This window comes from Rhincodon typus, chromosome 20, assembly GCF_021869965.1.
Source record: "Rhincodon typus isolate 14 chromosome 20, sRhiTyp1.1, whole genome shotgun sequence".
Taxonomy (NCBI): domain Eukaryota; kingdom Metazoa; phylum Chordata; class Chondrichthyes; order Orectolobiformes; family Rhincodontidae; genus Rhincodon; species Rhincodon typus.
The window spans coordinates 1,563,546-1,584,118 of record NC_063351.1 but is presented as its reverse complement, the minus strand read 5'-3'; the positions used below and the strand labels follow the sequence as shown (position 1 = coordinate 1,584,118).

Genomic DNA, 20,573 nt, shown 5'->3' with positions numbered 1-20,573 from the left:
TAACAATCAAGGAGGAGCCCAGGTCATTTTCTCTCCCTCACCACAGGGATGAGCACACATGTAACAACTTACCTGGTGCCATAGTTGACAGTAGTTCAATAAACGAGAAATCAAACTGTGACTTCTTGGTCCATTAGCTGAAGCAATATCCTCATCCACTTAGCCAGGAATGGAAGCTGAGCTTCACATCTCAAGGCCCCAGATATAGAAACTATACTTAAGCTTAACAGCTCAAAACATTTCCACTAATATTAAAAGAAATTAGACAAACATTGCTTACATCTCTCCCAAGTACTTTTGGGAATATACTGTTTGAGAGGCCACTTCTTCCAATGCATTCTGAGTAAATCTGTTGCTCATTGCTGCTTTTTGAAAGATCTCATGAACCAAAGTGCCAACTAACATCTGTTGCGTTCCCTTTTCACAGGCCTTCAAAACAAAAGCAAGGAATGAAGATATTAATCAAAAAATGCACAAAGGTCCATTATTCAAAGCACCACACCAGTTGGTCAGCACAACACCTTCAGATGTGACAACACAATGAAACATTCAGAGTTCAAACTGTGCGTAACTTAGAATATACAGTTCCATTACTGACCTTACAACTGTTCAATCTAGAGTGAGTTATGATGCTAAACTCACCACAGCAATCAAGACAATGCAGGGAGAAAACAAATCTCAGAACAGTGAAAAATTTATAGGAACAGGAACAGTAGCCAATGTTAAATGCCAATCAGGACGCAGGAGTCTGTCTTCCACTGTTTATTTGCATTTCTTAGTTCAATACAAACTCCAGTCTGCTGTCTCCCCTTCCTGGGGAAAACCAGCCTTTAGGTATTTGCTCTAACACACATCAGCTGCTCTCCATTCTCTCCAGGGCATGTCCTGCTTCATTATTAATAATTATAATTTGCAACATGAGAGGGCTGGATGAATGTGAAATTAATATAAACTTCATATAGTATTGGAAGGTCGTCAGATAGAAATTCATATTATGATGTAAACTGTGGGACTTGAGTGTATAATTTTTCATTATATTTGGGATGGGTACGGGTCTTTTTTCGTTAGCAACAGATGGATGGTCTGTATGTCTGAAGTTAATGGTTAACCTGCAATTATCTCCATAACCATGCTGATTTCTTTTGAAAACAGCTTTTAAAGCCTAGCTGTAGAGTGAATGGATTTGTGCACTAATGAACTTTTGTTTATTTTAGATTGTTTGTGACTTAGCATGTTAAATAATGAGGCTGCAAAGGTTTACTAGCATCTGGAATCTGTTGTTTAAACTTAAGGAGAATGCCCATAACTGAGCAACTTTGAGTTTCACTTTTAATTTTTGATAGATTTTTTAAAAGTTCTCAGAAGACCTTAGAACAGGATGAACAGCAGAGTTCCTGAGAAGGGAACGACAGATTTAGTGAATTAGATTACCTTGGAGAGAAGGGTTAATGAGAGTACCAGGAATAAGCAATCAGCAGCTCGACATTAAAAGTTAAAGTCACAAGAGACAAACTTATTGAGCTGCTGGATACAGGAATACTGACAAGTATTTTAAGAGTGGCGATTTCAGAAACTTGTCAGTATTCCCTTTTGTTGATAAAGCAAAATCTGCAGCATCGTATACTCATGCTTCAATGAGAAGCCACATGGTTAAACGAAAAACAAATTAAATAATGTTTTATATGCTGGGATCAGACTTCTCCATTAACATAGCTAGGATCATAATTTAAGCAGGACACCATCCTTGCGTTGGGAATTTATACGAATGGGTACTTTCTGAAGGTTGAGAGATTGGGGAATTTATACAAACAGGCAGGATTCCAAATACAGGGAATTTCAAGAAACTGGGTTAGTACCCAAGGTCTGGAATCAAGGTGTCTGCTGGACATGTATGAAAAGCACATAATGGCAGTAATGGGACATATGAACATATGACGGAGGAGCAGGAGCTCCTTAAGCCAACTTTACCATAAACAAGATCATAGCTAATCTGATCGTAACCATAAATCCATATTCCTGCCTGGCCCAAATAACTTTCCACTTCCTTGCTTAACAAGAATCTATTTATCCCTACCTTAAAGAAAAATCTCTGCTTCCAACTCTCTTTTAGGAAGAGTTGAAATTTTGCCCCATCTCAATTATAACCACTGGCTTGTAAATTAAGAGGAAATACCTTCTCAACACCTACTCTGTGTTTTCCTCCTTGTTGCCCACATGCACACAGATACTCCCAAGGTCCAAGTGCCATTTCCAGCAGTGACGTCCAATTCCAGAAGTCACTGTCGCATACAGACCCTGGAGGTCTATGCAGAAGGGCAAAATAAATTGGCAGGAATGCTGCTCCTCATGATATTGCATGTTTCCATCAAGTCATCTCTTACTTTTCTAAACTCTGTGGATAAAAGCCTAGCTCTCCAACCTTTCCTCATAAGACAACCTGCTCATTTCAGGTATTAAGTCAGGTGAAACTTCTCTGAACTACTTCCAATGCATTTACATCCTTCCATGAATTAAAAGACCAGTTCTATACACAGTACTTCAAATGTGATCACACCAATGCCCTGTTTAACGGGGCTCAAAGCTTATTGCACACTCCCTCAAACGAATATGATTTACAAATCTCACCTTAAATCTCTCATTCAACACAGCCTTACGCATGCAACGGATGCTGTTTGCAACACTAGTCCCAGAAATAAGGTGATCTGGGCTCACAATCAGGTACCCCTTTTCCCTGCTTACTACAAAGGTATCAGAAGACTTCTCTCCTTCGACATAGACCGTATCCCCGACTTTGACCTCAACAGTGTCCCTGAAAAGGATAAGAGTTTGTTAAAATGCATCTAAATTCACTCAAGAACATTATATAGACGTTTTAATATGATACACTGTGAGAAGGTACTTCATACAAAACAAAGTTATTTGAGTTAATATTAGGGAAATTGGGTTGATTAAAAAGCTAAATTTTAAGGAGCACCTTAAAGAAAAAAAGAGAGAGTCAGGTACAAGACCAAGAGGTTAATGGAGGGAATTCCACAGCTTAGGACCTAGGCAGCTAAGGGCATGGACAATAATAGAATAGTTAAACTCAACAATGCTCAAGAACCCTTGATAAGAGGAGTGTTGTTACACACAGAAGATTAGAGAGTTAAGATGGGATATGGGCATGAAGCCACTGCGCATGGACACAGAAAATCTGCACGTACAGGAGACGGTAAAAAAGCCTTAGCTCCTTACCAGTCATCCTTCAGAACACATTGCTGGGTGTTGCTGCAGCCGTCAGTGCCCGTTTGGCTCGCTGTGATTGTCAAGTGTTTTTCTCGATCAGCACTAGGACTGAGGACTTCATTCACCAATACCACTTGGTACCGACCTTTGCACACACTTGCAGCAGCATTTAAACACTTCTCACTGAAGATGGAAATAAAGAGGACAATCATGTACAATTTTAATTATACGAGTGAAAAGCCACGCAGTCATCATAAAACTGTTTTTCCAATGACCTGAGTAAATACATCGTACAGTGTACTTAGACAAGAAGAACACCAGGATCCAAGTTTTAGCCCTGAAATGCAAGGCCATTCAGAGGTTACTCCAAAAACTCTGGGCTAGGAATACCATGCTACCATTCTAAATCAATATCCAGTAACCTGTGATAAGTCACACATACCCTGTCCAAGTTATGACAACATACTCAAGTCTCAGCAGCACCCCAAAAATTAATGCCTTTAGAAGCAAAGGGGGAATAATACACCAAATAGATGAGAAGTTTCATAGAAGTCCACAAGCCCTATACAAACACACCTCCATCATGCAACAGTAGCACTCTTTCATGTAAAGAAATTATGGCTTGAGTGGCACGGTGGCTCAGTGGTTAGGACTGCTGCCTCACAGCATCAGGGATTCAACTCCACACTTGGGAGTTGGCACATTCTCCCTGTGTCTGAGATAACAAGGTGTAGAGCTGGATGAACACAGCAGGCCAAGCAGCATCAGAGGAGCAGGAAGGCTGACGATTCGGGCCTAGACCCTTCTTCAGAAATGGGGGAGGGGAAGGGGTTTCTGAAATAAATAGGGAGAGAGGGGGAGGCGGATAGAAGATGGATAGAGGAGAAGATAGGTGGAGAGGAGACAGACAGGTCAAAGAGGCGGGGATGGAGCCAGTAAAGGTGAGTGTAGGTGGGGAGGTAGGGAGGAGATAGGTCAGTCCAGGGAGGACGGACAGGTCAAGGGGGCGGGATGAGGTTAGTAGGTAGGAGATGGGGGTGGGGCTTGAGGTGGGAGGCGGGGACGAGCTGGGCTGGTTTTGGGATGCGGTAGGGGGAGGGGAGATTTTGAAGCTTGTGAAGTCCACATTGATACCATTGGGCTGCAGGGTTCCCAAGCGGAATACGAGTTGCTGTTCCTGCAACCTTCAGGTAGCATCGTTGTGGCACTGCAGGAAGCCCAGGATGGACATGTCGTCTGAGGAATGGGAGGGGGAGTTGAAATGGTTCGCGACTGGGAGGTGCAGTTGTTTAGTGCAAACCGAGCGTACGTGTTCTGCAAAGCGGTCCCCGAGCCTCCGCTTGGTTTCCCCAGTGTAAAGGCGGCCACAACAGGAACAGCGGATGCAGTATACCACATTAGCAGATGTGCAGGTGAACATCTGCTTGATGTGGAAAGTCTTCTTGGGGCCTGGGATGGGGGTGAGGGGGGAGGTGTAGGGGCAGGTGTAGCACTTCCTGCGGTTGCAGGGAAAAGTGCCGGGTGTGGTGGGGCTGGAGGGGAGTGTGGAGCAGATAAGGGAGTCACGGAGAGAGTGGTCCCTCTGGAAAGCAGATAAAGGTGGGGAGGGAAAAATGTCTTTGGTGGTGGGGTCGGATTGCAGATGGCGGAAGTGTCGGAGGATGACGCGTTGGATCCGGAGGTTGGTGGGGTGGTACGTGAGGACAAGGGGGATTCTGTTTTGGTTGTTATTGCGGGCAGGGGGTGTGAGGGATGAGTTGCGGGAAATGCAGGAGACATGGTCGAGGGCATTCTTGACCACTATAGGGGGGTAAGTTGCGGTCCTTGAAAAACGAGGACATCTGAGATGGGGAGCAGATGCGGCGGAGGCGAAGGAATTGGGAATAGGGGATGGCATTTTTGCAGGAAGGTGGGTGGGAGGAGGTGTATTCTAGGTAGCTGTGGGAGTTGGTGGCTTGAAATGGATATTGGTTTCTAGGTGGTTGCCGGAGATGGAGACAGAGGGGTCCAGGAAGGAGAGAGAGGTATTAGAGGTGGTCCAGGTGAAGTTAAGGTTGGGGTGGAAGGTGTTGGTGAAGTGGATGAACTGTTCGAGCTCCTCGTGGGAGCACAAGGCGGTGCCGATACAGTCAATGTAACGGAGGAAGAGGTGGGGTTTAGGGCCAGTGTAGGTAAGGAAGAGGGATTGTTCCACGTAACCTACAAAGAGGCAGGCATAGCTTGGGCCCATGCGGGTACCCATGGCCACCCCCTTGGTCTGTAGGAAATGGGGGGAATTGAAAGAGAAGTTGTTGAGGGTGAGGATGAGTTTGGCTAAGCGGATGAGGGTGTCAGTGGAGGGGGACTGGTCGGGCCTGCGGGACAGGAAGAAGCGGAGGGCCTTTAGGCCATCTGTATGAGAATGCAGGTGTATAGGAACTGGACGTCCCTGTGTCTGCATGGTTTCCTCCCACAGGCCAAAGATGTGAAGGTTAGGTAGATTGGCCATGCTAAATTGCCCATAGCATCCAGGGATGTGTAGACTAGATGGGCTATCAATGGGAAATGCAAGGTGACAGGGAAAGGATAGGGGGTCGGGGTCTGGGTCTGGGTGGGATGCTCTTCAGAGAGGTGATATGACTCGCTGGGCTGAAATGGCCTGCTTCCACAGTGTAGGGATTCTACAATACCACCGCACCTTCCATTACTATGATTGACAATAGACTAAATGGGTGGGTAACTTGCTATCTAAGGGGCCCAGAACTTGTCCACTGTGTCTGCATTTTACTTTATTTATCTTTCTCTGCTTTTTCTTAACGTTCCCATTTATTATCTTATCTTTCTCAACTTCTTTGGCAGAAGGCATCTTCTCCCAGCCTGGGCCCTGCAAGGAGGAGGTTTCTAGCCCAACGTGGTGGTTTTGGCCTGACGCATTGGTCTCCCATTGTGGCAGTGTCCAGGTTTGGCGGTGCTGTCCCAACGTGAAGGTCCCGTTGGTGTAGAGGTCTTCTTTGGCAGTGGCAATGGCAATCTTGGCCTGTCCCCATTTGTGAAGGTCTTGTATTCTAGCCGGGAGTGGTGGTCCCCCACTGTGGTGGCCTTGTCCTGGAGGAACAGACTTGGCTTGGTTTGACGTGGTGGTTTCCACATTTGGTGATCTTGTCCCAGCACAGAGGTCTCATCAATGTGCAGATCTTCTCTGATGGCAGCTTCCAGGAATTCTAGCATTCATTGTCTTAATTTTTCCCTGAACTGAACTTGATCCAAGATGAACTCTCAATTTTTTTTTTTTTACTTTTTTCTTCTGTGACTTCTGTCATTAATACAGGCATCATGCCATGGTGACTTTTAAAACATTTCACTATTTTCTTCTGTAAGAATACACGTGACCATAAATTATTATTCTATTCTGAACTAGATGGGTGGATTTGTCCAGTTTTCCTAAGCAATTTACCACATCATCAGGTCCAGTTCTAGAGCACAAGTCTTAAACATGAATAAAAACCAAAGAATTGCGGATGCTGTAAATCAGAAACAAAAACCCAAATTGCTGGAAAAGCTCAGGAGGTTTGGCAGCATCTGTAGAGAGAAATCAGAGTTAACATTTCGGGTCCAGTGACCCTTATTCAGAATTGATGGCAGCCAGTAAAAATGTAGGTTTATATGCAGAAGATAGGGTAGGGGGAGGGGCTAAGGAGTAAGCGATAGGTGGAGATAGAGCCCAAATAAAGAGAAGAGCAATTGGAAAGACAAAAGAGTAGATAACGATCTGGCTAGAAGGGTGAACAACTGTTAATGGGGATTGCAGGTCGCTAACAATAGGTAATGCATAATGGTAGACTATGTGATGACAAGGCCAGGTGTGAGGGGTAGGAGGCTAGAACATGGAAGAGTTCAAGCCCTAAAATTACTGAACTTCATATTAGAGTCTGGAGGGCTGCAGAGTCCCCAAGCAGAAAAGGCGGTGTTGTTCTTCCAGGCTGCATCCAGCTTCACTGGAACACTGCAGCAGGCCTGAGACAGAGATGTTGGCCAGGACACAGGCTGGTGTGTTAAAATGGCAGACAACTGGAAGCTTAGGGTCATTTTTGAAGGGCAGAACGTACATGTTCTGCCGAGCGGTCACCCAGTCTATGCTTCATTTCCCCAATGTAAAGAAGACCACATTGTGAGCAGCGAATGCACAGACTAGATTGTGTGAAGTGCAGGTGAAGTGCTGCTTCACTTGGAAGGATGTTTGGGCTCTTGGACACGGAGAAAGGAGGAAATAACGCCTGTCCACTTACACCAGTGGTTGTGGGAGAAGGTGCCGTGGGGCTGTGGGAGGGTATTGGGAATGAAGGAAGAGTGGACCAGGGTGTCCCGATGCAAACAGTCCCTGCGATAGGCAGACAAGGGAGGCGGTGGGGGAAGGGAATATGTGCCTGGTGACAGCATCTCACTGGAGGTAGCAGAAATGGTGGCTGATGATCTTCTGGATGTGGATACTGGCAGGACAAGGGGAACTCAATCACTGTTGTGGGAGAGAACAGAAAGAGTGAGGGCGGAAGATGGATCGGACTTGGCTGAGGGCCCTGTCGACAATGTTCTGGGGAATCCTCGGTTGAGGAAGAAGGTGGACCTTTTGGAGTCTCCCTTGTCAAAGCTGGCCTCATCAGAACATATGCGACAGAGATGGAGGAACTGGAAGAATGGAATGAAGTCATCACAGGAAGCAGGGTGCGAGGATTTATAGTACAGGCAGCTGTAGGAGTCAGTGGGTTTATAGTGGATACATGTGCCCAGTCTATCCCCAGAAATGGAAACAGAGATGTCGAGGAAGGGAATGGAGGAGTCAGAGATAGATCAGCTGAAAAATGAGGGCAAGGTGGAAATTGGAAGAGAAATCAATGAACTTTTCCAATTTCATATACGTCCTCACCCACATGCTCAACTATTTCTCAATATCCTGAGGAGTAAATTAAATGATACAAAGACTCCAAGGACAAAATACAGCACAGAAACTAGCCCTTTGGTCCAACTCGACCATGCCCATCAGATATTCCAAATTAAAATAGTCCCATTTGGTCCATATCCAATGTCTTTTAAATGCTGTAATTGTACCAGCTTCTACCACTTCCTCTGGTAGCTTTTTCCATATACAAACCAGCCTTTGCATTAAAAAGCTACGCCTGAGGTCCCTTTTATATCTTTCCCCTTTCACCTTAAACCTGTGCCTTCTGATTTTAGACTCCCCTACCATGGGGAAAAGACCTTGACTATTCACCTTATCCATACCCTTCATGATTTCATAAAGTCTATAAGGTCACCCCTCAACCTCTAATGCTCCAGAGAAAATAGCCCTAGCCTATTCAGCTCAGAACCTCCAGCCCTGGCAATATCCTCGTAAATCTCTTCTGCATCCTTTCAAATTTAACATCTTTCCTATAGCGGGGAGACCAGAATTGAACGCAGTATTCCAAAAGTGCCCTAACCAAGGTCCTGTACCACCGCAACATGACCTCCCAACTCCTCTACTCAATGCACTGACCAATAAAGGCATGCATACCAAACACCTTATTCACTATCCTGTCTACCTGCGACTCCACCTTGAAGGAACTATGCACCTGCAACCAAAGTGTCTTTGTTTGGCAATTATGCAAATTATGGCCACACAAGATGATAGAGCAACCATGATTACAGACGTATGGGTAAATTAGATTATGATTAGAGGGCTAGAGGAGAATAAGAAAAATTATTTTCTACTATTGAAAGTCTGCAAGATTTCACTGTATACTCTAAAAAGCCTGGATGATTGCTTTCAAGCTGGTGGCTATGGTTCTGCCCTCTTTGCCCTTGAGACAGGAAAGGGCAATGCAAAAACACAAAAATCAGCAGTAAATAGGTATAATTTAGTGGGCATGATTTCTTAGCCATTCCATAGTTACAAGAAGATCAAAACTGCAAACTAAGTATTTAAGGGTATGTGACTTTTGAAGTGGACAAGTAGGGTGGTGGGGTAGCACTTCTAGTATGGAATGAAATAAGTACAATAGCAAGAAATGATCTTGGATCAGAAGATGCAGAATCTACATGAGTGGAGCAAGAAATAACAATGGAAAGATAGCCTGTGCAGGAGTAGTCTATAGGTTCCACTAACAGTAGCTATAAAGCAGGACTGAGAACAAATCAGGAGGTAACGAGGGCATGTAAAAATTGCAGTAAACTAATCACAGGTGACTTTAATCTTTATGTAGATTGGGAACATGAGATATGCAAAGGTAGGTAAGAGGAGGAATTCATAGTCTGTGTTCAGGACAGTTTCTAGAACAAAATGTTGTGGACCCAAAGGATCAGGTTATTTTGGATCTGGTGATTTATAATGAGGCAGATTTAATACATCATCTTAGAGCAAAAGATCACTTAGGAAAGGGTGACTATAACATCGTAGAATTTAGCATTCTGCTTGAGGGAAGAAATTTGGGTCAGAAATAATTTAAATAAAGGTAATAAATATAATTGATGGCAGAGCTGGCTGGAGTGGACTGGGAAGGGGGTTTAGCAGCAAAGACAAGGAACAATAGCAGACATTTTGGAAAATTGTTAATGGATCAAACCAAAGATGTATCTCAGCGAGAAAAAAAATGATGCTAGGAAGAGGATAAGCCAACCATAGCTAACCACGGAAGCTAAAGATAGCATCAAATTGAAAGAAAATAATGTGTGTCAACGATTACTGGTAAGCCAGGAGGATTGGGAAACTTTTAAAAATAAAACACCAATAAAATAATAAATAGAGAGGAGATAAACTTTGAGGGTGAACTTGCAAGTAATATCAAGATGGACAAGACCATTTTAAATGTACAAAGAAAAAAAAGAAACAGGAAGAAACTCTTCCACTTGATGGAAGGATCAATGACCAAGTGCATAGATTTAAGATAAGGGCAGAAGGTTTGGAAGGGATGTAGGAAAAGTTATTTTATCATCTAGACGGTGGTGAGAATCTAGACCTCATTGCCTGTAAGAGTGGTAAAGGCATAAACCCTCATAACATTTAAGTATTGAGATGTACTCTTGAAATGCTCAGGCATTCAAGGCAATGGGCCAAGTGCTGCAAAACGTGATTAGAATAGTTAGGTGGTTGTCTTTGACTAACATGGACTTGATAGACCAAAGGGCCTTTTTTTGTGCTGTAGGCCTCTACGAAGAAGTGAGTTTAGGCCACTTAAGAAAGAGGCTGGTGAAATTATAATGGGGACCAAGAATGGGCCGAAGAGTTGAATAAATACTTTGCACCAGTCTTCACAGTAAAAGACATTAACAGCATTCCAAAAATATTAAATAATCAAGGAACAAAAGGAGGAGAGGAAATAAATACAAATAACAATCACTAGAGAAAAGGTATTGGGAAACTAATAGGCAAAAGACCAGTAAGTCCACGTTCCTGATGGGCTACATCCAAAGATATTACACATACTAATTATAGAGTCAGAATGAGAATAAAAATTGCCTTCAAAGTATTCAAGTTATAGTCCTTTTCCACTGAGTCTGTGCTTGCCGGGTTCCAGAACACAAGGCCTTGCTGCCTCCACACTTTGGCCTCCATCCAGGACTCGACCCCCAGCTGGCCTGGGCTAACTCTGCTCCCGCTCCAACTCAGCTTCCAGCTTGGCTCAAACTCGCTCTGCTCCCACTCCAGCCACAACTTGCTTCAGGGACTCGGCCTACGCTCGGTCTGCTCCCACTCCAGCCACAACTCGCTTCCAGGACTTGACCCGCACTCGCTCGGCTCTCACTCCAGCGCAATTTGTCTCCTGCGCCAGGCTGGTCTCGGACTCCGCTCTCCATTCCCTCCAGGCAGGGTACGATAAGAAATTAAAAGTTGTTTGGGGGGGGGGGGGGGGGGGGGAAGGAAAAAAGGAGGAAAGAATTCAAAAAAAAAGAAAAAAAGAGGAAAAGGAGCTTACGAGCAGATAAGCTCCGGCTGAAGCGTCTTACTCTGCCGCCATCTTACCCAATCCTGGGCCTGTACGTAATGGAGCTTCTTGAAGTATACAAGATCTTGGGGGGCCTTGGCAGAGTAGATGTGAAGAAGTTGTTTCCCCTTATGGGAGAGTCCAGACTAAGGTGTCACCCATTTAAGACAGAAATGAGGAGAAAGCGTTTGATAAGGTTCCCCATGGTAGGCTATTGCAGAAAATACGGAGGCATGGGATTGAGGGTGATTTAGCGGTTTGGATCAGAAATTGGCTAGCTGTAAGAAGACAGAGGGTGGTGGTTGATGGGAAATGTTCATCCTGGAGTTCAGTTACTAGTGGTGTACCTCAAGGATCTGTTTTGGGGCCACTGCTGTTTGTCATTTTTATAAATGACCTGGATGAGGGCGTAGAAGGATGGGTTAGTAAATTTGCGGATGACACCAAAGTCATTGTGGATAGTGCGGAAGGATGTTGCAGGTTACAGAGCGACATAGATAAGCTGCAGAGCTGGGCTGAGAGGTGGCAAATGGAGTTTAATGCAGAAAAGTGTGAGGTGATTCACTTTGGAAGGAGTAACAGGAATACAGAGTACTGGGCTAATGGTAAGATTCTTGGTAGTGTGGATGAGCAGAGAGATCTCGGTGTCTATGTGCATAGATCACTGAAAGTTGCCACTCAGGTTGATAGCATTGTTAAGAAGGCGTACGGTATGTTAGGTTTTATTGGTAGAGAGATTGAGTTTCGGAGCCATGAGGTCATGTTGCAGCTGTACAAAACTCTGGTGCAGCCGCACTTGGAGTATTGCGTACAGTTCTGGTCACCGCATTATAGGAAGGATGTGGAAGCATTGGAAAGGGTGCAGAGGAGATTTACCAGGATGTTGCCTGGTATGGAGGGAAGGTCTTATGAGGAAAGGCTGAGGGTCTTGAGGCTGTTTTCGTTAGAGAGAAGAAGGTTAAGAGGTGACTTGATAGAGACATACAAGACGATCAGAGGATTAGATAGGGTGGACAGTGGGAGCCTTTTTCCTCGGATGGTGATGGCTAGCACGAGGGGACATAGCTTTAAATTGAGGGGTGATAGATATAGGACAGATGTCAGAGGTAGGTTCTTTACTCAGACAGTAGTAAGGGCGTGGAATGCCCTGCCTGCAAAAGTAGTAGAGTCACCAACTTTAAGGGCATTTAAATGGTCATTGGATAAACATATGGATGATAATGGAATAGTTTAGGTTAGATGGGCTTCAGATTAGTTTCACAGGTCGGCGCAACATCGAGGGCCGAAGGGCCTGTACTGCGCTGTAATGTTCTATGTTCTATGTTCTTCCAGGGTAGTGAGTATATAGAGAGTTCTTTAATGCAGTGGGCTGCAGCGGCTGGGTTAAGCATTTTCAAGGCTGAGACAGATTTTTAATCAGCAAGGGAATCAAGAGAGATATGATAAAAGCAGGAAATTTGAGTTGAGGATGATCAGATTAGCCATGATCTCATTGAATTGCCAAGCAGACTCTGGCCGAATGGCTTACTTCTGCACGTATATCTCATAGTCTTAACTTTACAAAGATTTGTTTACCAAACTACAAAAATGAAGGCTGACATTCCTGGGTATTGCTGAGGAAATGCTGCACTTTCAGAAGTGCCATCATGGAGATTCAACATTAAAGCATACCCTCTCTGTACTATTAGGTGGTAATAATAAACCCCATGACGTTATTTCACAGAAATATTTATCTTTCAATCACAAAAAATCTGGTTACTGTAAAATAATGAAAGCAACTGAAGTTATAAGATGAAAACAGATAAATTACAACTGAAAAAAATTGGAATACATCACCTGGACTATACTCTCCAAACTATACTGGTTTTGATGGAATTTCTTGTAGGGAATGTGCAGTTAACATTAGTAATGTTGATAGTCTTATTGAAGAGAGTGTCATTGAGTGATTGATTGTCAGGCTGTGGTTAGGCCAAGTCATTGAGATATACAGCACAGAAAAATGCCCTTAGGCTCATTGTGTCTGTGCTGGTCAAAAGCAACCACTTAATAATTTGAATCCCAATTTCCAGCACTTGACCATCTATGCCTTAGCATCACATGTGCACACCTAAATACTACTTAAATGTTATGAGAATTTCTGCCTCTCCCACCCTTATAGGCGATGAGTTCCAGGTTCCCACCATCCGCTGGGTGAAAGTTTTTCCTTACATCATCTTTAAACCTTCTGCCCCTTACAATAAATCTATACCCCCGGTCATTGATCCTTCCCTGAAAGGGAACTACTTCTCTTTCTGTCTACACCCTTTATAATTTTATATATCTCAATCATGTCCCTTCTTAATCTCTGCTCTTCTAAAGAATACAACCCCAATCTGTCCAATCTATTCTCATAACTGAAACTCTCCATCCCTGGCAACATTCTGGTAAATCTCCTCTGCACTCTCTCCAGTGTTATCAATCCCTCCTATAATGTGGATTCCAGAACTGCACACAATACTTTAGCCGTGGCTAAAACAGTGCCATCACAACCTACTTGCTCTTTAAGTCTGAACATTTTATGCCTTCTTAACCACTTTATTCAACTGTTGTGATAACTTAAGGGACCATGCATACCAGGATCTCTCTGATCCTCAGTGTCTTCCACAGTCCTACCATTTATGATTTACTTCCTTGCCTTGTTTGTCCAGCCCAATTGCATCAAATCACATTTATCCAGATTGAATTTCATTTGACACCGATCAGCCCAGCTGACTTGCCCATCTATATCCTCCTGTATTCTAAGACTATTTTCTTCACTCGTTATCACCTAACCAATTTTTGCATCTTCTGCAAACTTAACGACCAATTCTCCTACCCAAAGCAAGGGTCCAAACTCTGACACCAGTGGGACCCCACTGGACAGAGACTTCCAGTCACAAAAAACACTCCTCAACCATCATCATCCGCTTTCTACCGCTCAACCAATTATGGATTTTATTTGCCAAATTTGCCCCCGGGTATACTTCCTGATCAACACCTCCTGGTGCTCAGAATGTGGCGACCCTGGTAAGTCATTGACCCCCAGACTTAGAATACCTCACAGCAAAATGCCACCCTTACTACCTGCCACACAAGTTCACCTCCGTCAGCCTGACAGCAGTCTACATACCACTCCATGCAGATGTGAAGAATGCCCTGGATGAAATTTACATTGCTACAAACACCCTGCCAAAGACCAGGCTTGCAGCATTCAAGTCGGATGAGCCAGACATTTACAAAAAATTCATTTAAGACCTCCATAAACCCTTCAGAGATATCAAGAGGCAGTACTGGACCAAGTCAGAAGCCCAATCTAACCTTACTGACTCCAGCCACCTGTGGCAAGGCCTAAACAACATAACGGGATACAAAATGAAGCCGGGATACAAAATGAAGCAGAGCGAGATAGCGGACAAAGACACATCCTTCCCCGATGTGCTCGATGCTTTCTATGCTTGGTTTGAACAGAATGCCAGCAGTGCCATATCACCTGCCCTGCACACACCTGTTCCCTCTGTCACCACTGCAGACGTCAGATCAGTCTTCCTGGGAGTCAACCCAAGGAAAGCAACGAGTGCAGACAGAATCCCCAGCCATGCACTTAGATCCTGTGTGGGCCAGCTGGCAGAGGTATTCACTGACATCTTCAACCTCTCCCTCCTACAAGCCAAAGTCCCCATCTGCTTCAAGACGATCATCATCATCCCAGTATCTAAGAAAGCACATATAACGTGCCTTAATGACTACTGCCCAGTGGCTCTGATCTCAAGAATCATGAACTGCTTAGAGAAGCTGGTCATGACTCACATCAACTCTAGTCTCCCAGCCTTCCTTCATCCCCTACAATTTGCCTACCGATGTAATAGGTACACAGTGATGCCATTTCTGTAGCCCTGCACTCATCTCCCGAAACATCAGCCTTCCTGCTCCTCTGATGCTGCTTGGCCTGCTGTGTTCATCAAGCTCTACAGCTTGTTATCTCTCATCCCTGGAATGTCTGGACAACAAGAACACCTACATCAGACTCCTGCTCATCGACTACAGATCTGCCTTCGATAACATTACCCCTCCAGATTGATCCGAGACCTAGGTCTCGGCTCTGCCCTCTGCAACTGGATCCTCAGCTTCCTGACCCATAGGCTGTAATCAGTAAAGATAGACAACTGCACCATTCAACAATAACACTCAACACTGGAGCCCCCCTAGGACGCATTCTCAGTCCCCCGCTGTATTCCCTGTACACCCACAACTGTGTTTGCCAAATTCTGAACAAATGCCATCCACAAGTTTGCTGATGACACCACCATGTAGGACGGATCTCAAAACAACAATGAGTGAGAATACAGGAAGGAGATAAAGGACTTGGTGACATGGTGCAATGATACCAACTTCTCTCTCAATGTCGGCAAAACTAAAGAACTTATCATGGACTTCAGAAAGAAAGGAGGAGAACATGCCCCCATCTACATCAACAGACCGGAGGTTGAGAGCGTCGAGTTCCTAGGAGTGATCATAACCGACAACCTGTCCTGGACTTCCCAAGTAGATGCAACAGTCAAGAACGCACAATACTGCTTCTACTTCCTCAGGAAATTTGGCACATCCATAAGGACCCTCACGAACTTCCACAGACACACCACAGAAAGCGTACTGTCTGGGTGCATAACGGCCTGGTACGGCAACTACTCTGCCCAGGACCATTAGAAACTACTGATGGTTGTGTGCACAGCCCAGACCATCACAGAAGCCAATCTCCCATCCATGGACACCATTTATACATCTCGTTGCTGCAGACAGGCTGCCAACATCAAAGATCCATCCCACCCCGGTAATGTTCTCCTACAAGCTCTCCCAACAGACAGGGGATACAGAAGCTTGAACACATGCATCAGCAGGTTCAAGAACAGCTCCTTCCCTGCTGATTTTAGACTGATGAGTGGAGTCTCTAGCCTCAAATAATGCTGATCTTGTTAATGTTGATCTTGTTAATGTTGATCTTGTCTACTGCATGTCCTGTGCAGTGTAACCTGTATGCCTTATTCTGTCCAAGCATTTTTTCCATCCTATGATCTGTATGTCTTTGCTTACTATGATTTGCCTGTACTGCTCACAAACAAAGCTTTTCATTGTACTTAGGTACACATGACAATAAATAAATCAAATCAAATTCCTTAGATCCCGAGATAGTAGGAACTGCAGATGCTGGAGAATCTGAGATAACAAGGTGTAGAGCTGGATGAACACAGCAGGCCAAGCAGAATCAGAGGAGCAGGAAGGCTGACGTTTCGGGCCTAGACCCTGATCCCATTGGCTCTTGGAGTCAGAGTCATACAGCACAGACACAGACCCTTCAGTCCAACCAGTCCATGCTGAACATAATCCCAAACTAAACTAGTTCTAACTGCCTGCTCCTATTCCATTTCCCTCTAAACCTTTACTACTCATGTACTCATCCAAATATCTTTTAAACGTTGTAACTGAACCCACATCCACAGCAAATTCATTCCACACACGAACCAGTGTGTAAAAAATCTGCCCCTCATCTTTTTTAAAGCTCTCTTCTCTCACCTTAAAATGTGCCCTCAGTCTTGAAATTTCCCCATCCTTGGGAAAAGACATTTACCATTAATCCTATCTATACTCCTCATTATTTTATAAACTTCTATAAGGTCACCTCTCAACCTCCTACGTTCCAGTGAAAACAAGTCCCAGCCTTTCTTTATAACATAAATCTTCCATTATCCAGCAACATCCTGGTAAATGTCTTCCGAACCCTCTCCAGCTTCATAATATCCTTTCTATAACTGGGTGACCAGAACTGGATACAGTATTCCATAGGGGGCCTCACCAATGTCCTGTACAACCTCAAAATGACTTCTGAACTTCTTTACTCACGAAGGACTGAGCAATGAAGGCAAGCATGGCAAATGCCTTTTGCACCATCCTGTTATGTGATGCAAACTTCAAAGAATACCCTGTTTTGTTGTAGGTCCTTATCAAAAGCCTTATTGAAGCCCATGTACACTACATCGAAAGCACTGTCCTCAATTTGCGCCTTCAATTCATCTGCATTTTTCAGCAGACTCCTTGCATTTAATATTAGTAACTGGATCATACAGGAGAAGATGATAAATGCCTTCAAGACATCCAATGTTTATTTTGATAAGACCACCTGAAAGCCAAATAAAATTTCCTATTGAACACAGAGAGACATGATACTGGGATACCACTGTGTCAATGTGTGCTCAAATGTGATTTATTGTATGTGAAGAAACTAGCATGCAGGAACGTATGATGAATTTTGCACTTAAGAATGGGTTTCCAACAACAGCATGACAGAATAGTTGATGTGCCTCAGTAAATGGGACAACGTTGAAATCAGCAAGACACTGACATAAACGCCACAGAGAAATGGTCTTTGAAATAATTAGGATTGGGTTAAGCATCCTGGAACCTGTTTGACGCATTCAAACTATAAGTAAAGACAATGCTGTTCAAGTTAGGACTTTCTTACACAGTTCTCAACGTTTGTTTCAAGTATCCATAAACCGCTGAACAATGTAAATTTGTAGGGAAGTTAAAAACAAAGAAAACGGAGGCAAAAGCTTGCTGCTGTCTGAAAGAGGGAACCAAGGTTAGATATGAATCAGCTACAAGGTGAAAGGCAACAGACAAAGGCACCATAGCTTTCACATTTCATAAAAACATAGATCCAAATGAGAAACAACCCCTACAAGAAAGCAGAGGACCTCAGAAAAGTTAGGATTTGACTCAATCTCACCTCTATGTTATTCACAAAAAAGTGATAAACTGGGACAGAGCCTCTGAAAAGCATGGCTTTTGTGGTATTAGGGATAGGATTTTCAAAGTAAGCTACACGTGGAAATTGGGATATCTGTACGTGGGAAACTAAGACAATTGTCCAGAAACATCCTCCCTAATGGGTCATAAGTTGACCTCAACAAAAAAAATCATCAGGGATTTAGCAGAAATCAGCTGCAGTCATCAACCTATTGGGAAGGGAAGTTCAATAACATTGTAAAAGACTCCACCATAAAAGAACATTGTAAACAACTGACATTACTTGTAAATTTGCAACGAATAACAAATGTCTTACACTGATAAGTGGTATTAATTATGGGATTGCCAAGCACAACCATCAAATGATCATTAGAAGACAAACATACATTTATCTGTATTGAGTTAGTAACTACATAACTTTAAAGTGTTAAAAATAAACCATTTAAATCAAACTGAATATTAAAAAATGCTGAGATAGCAAGGTGTAGAGCTGGATGAACACAGCAGGCCAAGCAGCATCAGAGGAGCAGGAAGGCTGACGGTTCGGGCCTAGACTCTTCTTCAGAAATGGGGGAGCGAAGGGGGTTCTGAAATAAATAGGGAGAGAGGGGGAGGCGGATAGAAGATGGATAGAGGAGAAGATAAGTGGAGAGGAGACAGACAGGTCAAAGAGGCAGGGATGGAGCCAGTAAAGGTGAATGCAAGTGGGAGTTAGGGAGGAGGTAGGTCAGTCCAGGGAGGACGGACAGGTCAAGGGGGCGGGATGAGGTTAGTAGGTAGGAGATGGGGGTGGGGCTTGAGGTGGGAGGTGGGGATAGGTGGGAGGAAGGACAGGTTAGGGAGGCGGGGACGAACTGGGCTGGTTTTGGGATGCGGTAGAGGGAGGGGAGATTTTGAAGCTTGTGAAGTCCACATTGATACCATTGGGCTGCAGGGTTCCCAAGCGGAATAAGAGTTGCTGTTCCTGCAACCTTCGGGTGGCATCGTTGTGGCACTGCTTCAAAATCTCCCCTCCCCCTACCGCATCCCAAAACCAGCCCAGCTCGTCCCCACCTCCCTAACCTGTCCTTCCTCCCACCTCAAGCCCCACCCCCATCTCCTACCTACTAACCTCATCCCGCCCCCTTGACCTGTCCGTCCTCCCTACCTCCCCACCTTACACTCACCTTTACTGGCTCCATCCCTGCCTCTTTGACCTGTCTGTCTCCTCTCCACCTATCTTCTCCTCTATCCATCTTCTATCCGCCTCCCCCTCTCTCCCTATTTATTTCAGAACCCCCTTCCCTTCCCCCATTCCTGAAGAATGGTCTAGGCCCGAAACATCAGCCTTCCTGCTCGGCCTGCTGTGTTCATCCAGCTCTACACCTTGCTATCTCAGATTCTCCAGCAATCTGCAGTTCCTACTATCATTAAAAAATGCTGGTCCATTGTATATGTGAAAAGCACGTACAGTACATTCAATTTCAGATTTTAATAAAATCAGAACCAAAAGTATAAAATATAAAAATCACAGAGAATAAAGCAAGAATTGCATTGGCAATGTGGAACTACAAACAATAGACTTTTAAAAAAAGCCAAAAGCAGGGACATAAGGAGAACCAGCTTAAGAGTGAGGGTTGACAGAATGACTAGAAATAGAAGCTATTGTAAGAACAAACAGAATAGGCAAAGTATTCAGGAACACAATGAGGTAATGAATCAACAAGGCTGTGATCATCTGAGGCAGCATCCCACATTATTGCCAACAGAATAATTAGTGCAATAACAGTAAAATAAGCCAGGCAATCCAGGCAAATAATGGAGGAAGCTAATTAGAATCAACACCTTCCTGGTGGACAGTGGTAACGTATGTGGCTGCAAAAGGCACTGGACAGTAATTGGCAATGGAATCCCTGTGCTACATTCATGAATTGAGAACGTGGGGCAAAGGAAGTTCATGTATACACTGGAAAACCTTTGCCCCCCTCATACCCCATTCAGGGAGGTGGTGGAGATGAGGATGCTACCAATAGTTTGAGCATTATCCTGGAATCCAAAGGATGACAGTCAACCTTGGAAAGTATACCAGGTAGATTTCAGAAAGAGTGAGGACCACGATAAGTTGAAAACATGAACAGTACATGAAAAAGCTGCATTATCTGGTTCAAAATAATGACACTGGATTGCAACAAACTTGAGAGGTGAGATTGAGTCAAATCCTAACTTTTCTGAGGTCCTCCGCTTTAAATGGTTTATTTTTAACACTTTAAAGTATGGTCTCTGAGACAACAAACTATGGCTTCTAGATTTGTTATAGATGATTTGCCAAGCTCCAAAATGGACTTGGAGCAATGGTAGAGGTGGGAAGCAAATTGTAATCTAGAGACAGGAGAAATTTTGTCTAATACCTGTTACAGTCAATATAATGATGGCAGGAACTGAATTTTACACCTGAGATAACAAGGTGTAGAGCTGGATGAACACAGCAGGCCAAGCAGCATCAGAGGAGCAGGAAAGCTGACGTTTCAGGTCTAGAACCTCCTTCAGAAAATTTTCTGAAGAAGGGTCTAGACCCGAAACGTCAGCTTTCCTGCTCCTCTGATGCTGCTTGGCCTG

General features: G+C 44.1%; 1 protein-coding gene across 1 annotated transcript in view; it reads right to left on the bottom strand.

The window, feature by feature from the left end:
* dna2 (DNA replication helicase/nuclease 2) overlaps positions 1-20,573 on the bottom strand; it is a 102,224-nt gene that overhangs the window by 76,055 nt on the left and 5,596 nt on the right. Inside the window, exons 2-5 of the mRNA XM_048609149.1 lie at positions 3,668-3,723; positions 3,235-3,408; positions 2,626-2,809; positions 281-429 (exon numbers count right to left, since the gene is read on the bottom strand). Of these exons, the coding sequence (XP_048465106.1) occupies positions 281-429; positions 2,626-2,809; positions 3,235-3,408; positions 3,668-3,723 (563 nt within the window). The remainder of the gene's footprint in view (positions 1-280; positions 430-2,625; positions 2,810-3,234; positions 3,409-3,667; positions 3,724-20,573) is intronic.